This window comes from Morus notabilis, unplaced genomic scaffold (assembly GCF_000414095.1).
Source record: "Morus notabilis unplaced genomic scaffold, ASM41409v2 Scaffold4214, whole genome shotgun sequence".
Lineage (NCBI taxonomy): Eukaryota > Viridiplantae > Streptophyta > Magnoliopsida > Rosales > Moraceae > Morus > Morus notabilis.
In genome coordinates, this window is record NW_010364468.1 from 1,966 (window position 1) to 7,136 (window position 5,171).

The following is a 5,171-nucleotide window of genomic DNA, read 5'->3' on the forward strand; positions in this document are numbered from 1 at the left end:
TATATATAGACCAATTTTTAATAATTATTATTTTTATTAATAATTACCAAAAATAGAAATTTAATAGACTGTTATGCTACGGTAATTCTATCATCACTAGTGATAAATAGATTTTTTTTTTCAAATAAATAAATAAAGTGCTCGAAACTAGTGTTATGAGAAAATTGCATACCACCAGTAAGTACTAACATGCATAACCCATATGTAGCAAAAATGATGAAAATTATGTATGTAAGAAACCATTAGGGATAAATAATTCAGCACCTCCAAAGGCCTCGAGGTTTATTTCTGTTACAAACTTAGGAAACTCTACAATCTATTCAAAAAGAGAGTGCTCAAGAATTGATTCCATGTTTTCTCCTCCAAAGATTTTTCATTGTAAAGTGCGTAGAAAAGCTCAAAATAAATCTGAGTTCAAGAATGGCCTATTCACACATCTACACTAGCGCTTTCTAATTTCTCCAACAATGCTCAATCAAGGAAGCGCAAAATAAGCAAAACGCAGAGCTAAATATTCTTAGCAACCACTGTTACAACAAACTATAACTACCAACCCCAACACTATGAGTACTCCAAATAACGAAATACCTATAAAACCGTATGATTGCCATTTCCTTTACAAATCAAATTTGGGCTCTATGCTTTGTTGACTTACCGTCTTTAGCACTTCCATCATGATATAGGCCCTCGCCCTCAGACACCGTCAATACTACCATTTTACCCGTTCAAGCATTTTGTGAAATTTTCGCAAAGAATGAACTAGAAGAGGCTATAATTGTGCAAAAAGAATTTCGTTCCACATATCTGGAACACCTGGTAGACACCAATGCAGACAATCCGATGCCGTGGAGTTGGGTGGTCCTCGAAATCGGGATATATGAGCCTCGTCCCTAAGCTTGGAGAGACCCGTTATGTCCAAGAGCTTTACCCTTGTTCCCTTGACTGCGGAAGCGGCGACAGGATCACTAGACTCGTCTTCTACAACTTCCTTGCCTATTGACATCGGAGTGGTATTGTCACAACTACCCCCTGTGTTCCACTCGCCACCAACAAAATGCCTAGGTGAGATGCTACGGTAAAAGACTTTCAAGTCTGGATACTTTGGAAACTGTGAGTTCGCCCAATTGATGACAGTGTGAACTGTCAGGTTTCTAGCCTTCCAAATTTCTTGTAAATTCTTGTCCGTGTTTAGTGCACCACCGACATGCATTATCCAACGGTTCGCTTTAAGTTTTCCGCGATTCCAATGGTGTGCGGTGTTCAGAACCAAGACATTAATTTTGTGGATATTTTGGCTTAAGAATGCATCAGGTCGATCAAGGTGCATCGCATAATCTGTGTCTTGATTTGTCTTGTTCATAGGCTCTATGTAGCAGAGGCTTGCTGACCAGTAGTAGATTATGGTGGTATTGGTGCTAGAAAACCGTAAAGCAAGCCCCTGAGTGCGGGCATTACCATGGGCTTGAGCAATTCCGTACTCCTCACCAACATCGACGATATCATCCCTCTCCTTACCGCCAGTGATCATGCACATTAAAGATTGGAACTGCTGCCTGCCCAATGAATCTCCGACAAAAGCAAGAGTTTTGTTTTGCATCCTGTATAAAAATAAAATCATATTGATACATATTTTTGGCTACTCCAAAAGCAAATGAATAACCAAAGAAAGAATGTGGAAGTAAAAGGGGAGGCAAAACAAGTGGAAATGTAAGCCAAACCAAACGAGGTTGTAGGTCGGAATGGTGATAACCATGGGCATTCAGAAGCATCGAACAAAAAGTGTATGTTCTCTTAAAGGTGGAACAGATGGACCATAAAGACATGCATAAAAACAACAAAAGTGTTATCACTGAAACCACATCCCCAAGTCTTTTCGGGTGACAAAACCCTGTGTCCCTCCCACTGGTTAAAGAGAGTTTAAACGGAAGATACCACAGAACTTAATTGAGACTAATTGAGTAATAATTTGAGCATTGCACAAAAGGTAATCAAGGACCAAAGATAATTCCGTGAGGCTAGGGCAGACAAACGAATAATAATAATAATAACAACAACACCAATAACAATAATTATGGAGGAAATAGGCTGAATTCATTGATTTTGACTTCCATCAAATATATGAAACTCTACCGTTATTATAACTTCCTTAAAACGTTCAAAATACCTTTTCAAGAACTTGGAACCTTCAAAATTTTCCAGTTCACAATCTTTTGGTTGCCACCGGAGCTTCTCATAGGCAAAATCTGTACGACGCGTCAATCGGCAAGCCCACATCCATGAGAGCCATTGCTTACAGCCGAAACCAGAATATAAAGACTGGTTATGGTCTAAAACCCATTTTCCTTTAGCATAATTGCAGGCTAGATTAAGATTAACAGAAAAACAAAACACAAAAAGTTCATCAGTGTTCTTTCAAAAAAAAAAAAACACATATATTGAAGCGACTCTTACATCGACTAATTACTACATCATGCAACTAACTGGAGCAATATGGAACATGGTGCAAAAGAAATCATATCACTATTATATTTAATGCAGTAGGATTGATTGATAAGAATCCCGCTAATAATACAGTTAATATCACTTAGTTACCAGTGTGTTCAGGAAACCAATATCATTATCATATTACCAGGCTGCTATATGCATTACGTATTCAAGTTCATGAACTGCTGTGGCAACCAAAAAGAGCGTGCAAACACCAAATAAAGCATCTCTTGGGATTTCAGCCATCCTCTTTAAAACTAAACAAAGATATATTGCTGAGATAATTAAGGTCGCTCTCCATACTTGGATTGCCAGTTTAAGCACACGAAAACATCCATCCTCAGAAAGACATTGGGAAAGAACTAATCTAGGAATATTCATTTAATTAAACTTTAAGTACCTTTGAAAAGTGCAAAAACCAAGCCACTCCTAGAAAATAAAATTTAGAAAAGGAGAAAACCTTGACTTGCATTATGTGCAGTCAAATTATCTTCATTCTTCCTCCCAAATGATAAATTCGCATGTGCAGAGCTAGTCAGGAACCAGAATCCCTTTTTTGTGATTTGTTGTAGTGAAGTATTTTATAAGGGCATGTTACTAACTTGTAAGTGGAGTGTATCTAGAAAGAGAAAGGTGTTGGAAACAAAAGGAATATGTTTATATACCTATTATGAAGTGAAATTAGAAACAATCGAATTCCCTTTCCAGAGTTTACCGACTTTAGGAATATAAATCCTACGAGCTTAAGTACTAAAATATACTTGTGCCTATAATTATTAGTTGAAAATTAGAGGCTACAAAAGTAATTTTGAATTTTATTCCAGAAGTAAGCGAAACAATACCATGGATAACTTAGGATTTGGTTTTCCTTTCCTCACTACCTACATCATGTGGCCCCCACTAAATTAGCATCCCTCATTTTGTAAGTAAACACAATTTCTCCCTTTCACTTTCTCATTCGTGACAAGTAAACATGTCCTAAATGTTTTATCACAAGAAAGCAAAGGAAGACAATTTCTTGCCATCATTCTCAATAAGGATTACCAATATATTGATACCTGTAATGTTGCTGCTTCGCAAAGATTTTTGTACAGAACCTCTTGGAGCTGCTGCTTTTTCAGTATCTTGGTTTCCAGCCTCTTCATTCTTTGTTCCTTCTTTTCGAGCCTCCCTATTTTTTGATCCTTTTTTTCCAGTCTCTTCATTTTCTGGTCCTCCTTTTCGAGTCTCTTCATTTTCAGTTTCTTCTTTTCTTGTTTCTCCCTTTTCTGTTTCATCTTTCCTGTTTCCTTCATTTTCTATCCCCCCTGTTCTAGTTTCTTCCTTTTCTGTTTGTTCTTTTCCAATTCTTTTAAATGCAATCGCCACTTCATCTTCATCCAAACCAACTGAAAGAGGACTCACCACAGTATCTGAATCATGAAAAGACAAATGGAAAATATATGAGAAAATAGTTACCACTGTTATTAATGCATATACCCCTTCCACAGTGCATACGTTGAAAAGAACAGCTAAACTTTCATGAAAAGATTAACTTAGTATGAGCTATCCTCAACCGGGCATTTATCTAGAAAACGCCCTTATGCCGTAGTTATAAGGTAGGGGCTCACATCCACAGAATATCCGCGGTTTATTACCAATCCCACCTAAAACTTCCTAGACTTACTTATAATCTAAACACCAATGCCATGTTAGTAACAAAATCCAATATAGCATGTCCAGTGGAAAGCTTAATATAGCATAGAGAGGCAAACCTTGATTTAGTTCCAATTGGCCTAGGCCAGGGAGTGTGCTAAAAAGCGGGGTTCTCTTCCATGTCCATACGAAAACGGTCGTGCACATGAGAAGAATGGTAACTAGAGTGAGTTCTTTAGTCCTCAATCCAGAGAAACCTGCTTTCATTCTGTAAGCAAAATAATTAAATAAAGCAAATGGCCATATTAAAAACCAACAGGAAAATGTATGCAAGTTGCAATAATAAATGGGTATTTTCTTTCTTTATTTCTTTTGTTTCCCAATCACAGAAAAAAAAAATGTAGGACATGAGAGAGCAAGGCTTATTCAACAGCTCATGTTATTGTCTAAACATATATAGATCAGGCTTTTAAACTGTAAAATATCTCATAATAAATGGGTTCTTCTTAAAAAAACAAAAACAACTGCGTCTCTCTGTCTTTTTTTCGTTTTTCTTAATCATAAAGCGCAGTCTGGGAAATGCAGAGAAAAATAAAAAGAGAACCAAGGCTAAATTTAGCAGTTCACACTATTGTCAAAACAAACAAGAGAAATCACGCATTAAAAACTTCTCAATTCACATTTCCTTCGAAAAATCGTCGATTATAATCAACTTCGGCAATGAACTCACAACCACAATTTTTTCAGAATCAAAGCGCAAATAAGCCTCCTCAAAACCATTCGTGATTCTTCATCAACAGAATGCGATGGCAGATCAATTATATACAAAAAAAGACAATAAAATAAAAGAAAAAAACAATGAACAATGAGCTTAAGATCGATCTGGGAAGAAAAAAAACCTGAAACAACAAAGCCCGAAAATTCACGAACCTCTGAAACTCCGGAAATGCACAAAAAAAAAAAAACAATAATAATAATTATTCTCGACAAGAAAGAAAAACAACAAATTCCAGAATCTCTGTAATAAATGCGACAAAAAAAGGCTGTAATTA

At 36.5% G+C, this 5,171-nt stretch overlaps 1 protein-coding gene across 1 annotated transcript; it reads right to left on the reverse strand.

Annotated features, from left to right (window-relative positions):
* Nucleotides 1-410: 410 nt before the first annotated feature.
* On the reverse strand, nt 411-4,402 carry LOC21384413 (protein trichome birefringence-like 16). The gene is made up of 4 exons (XM_010106736.2): nt 4,239-4,402; nt 3,543-3,896; nt 2,165-2,360; nt 411-1,598 (listed from the first exon to the last, which is right to left on the reverse strand). The coding sequence occupies exons 1-4, from the start codon at nt 4,384-4,386 to the stop codon at nt 770-772; spliced, it is 1,527 nt and encodes a 508-aa protein (XP_010105038.2). The 5' UTR covers nt 4,387-4,402; the 3' UTR covers nt 411-769.
* Between the last annotated feature and the right edge of the window lie 769 nt (nt 4,403-5,171).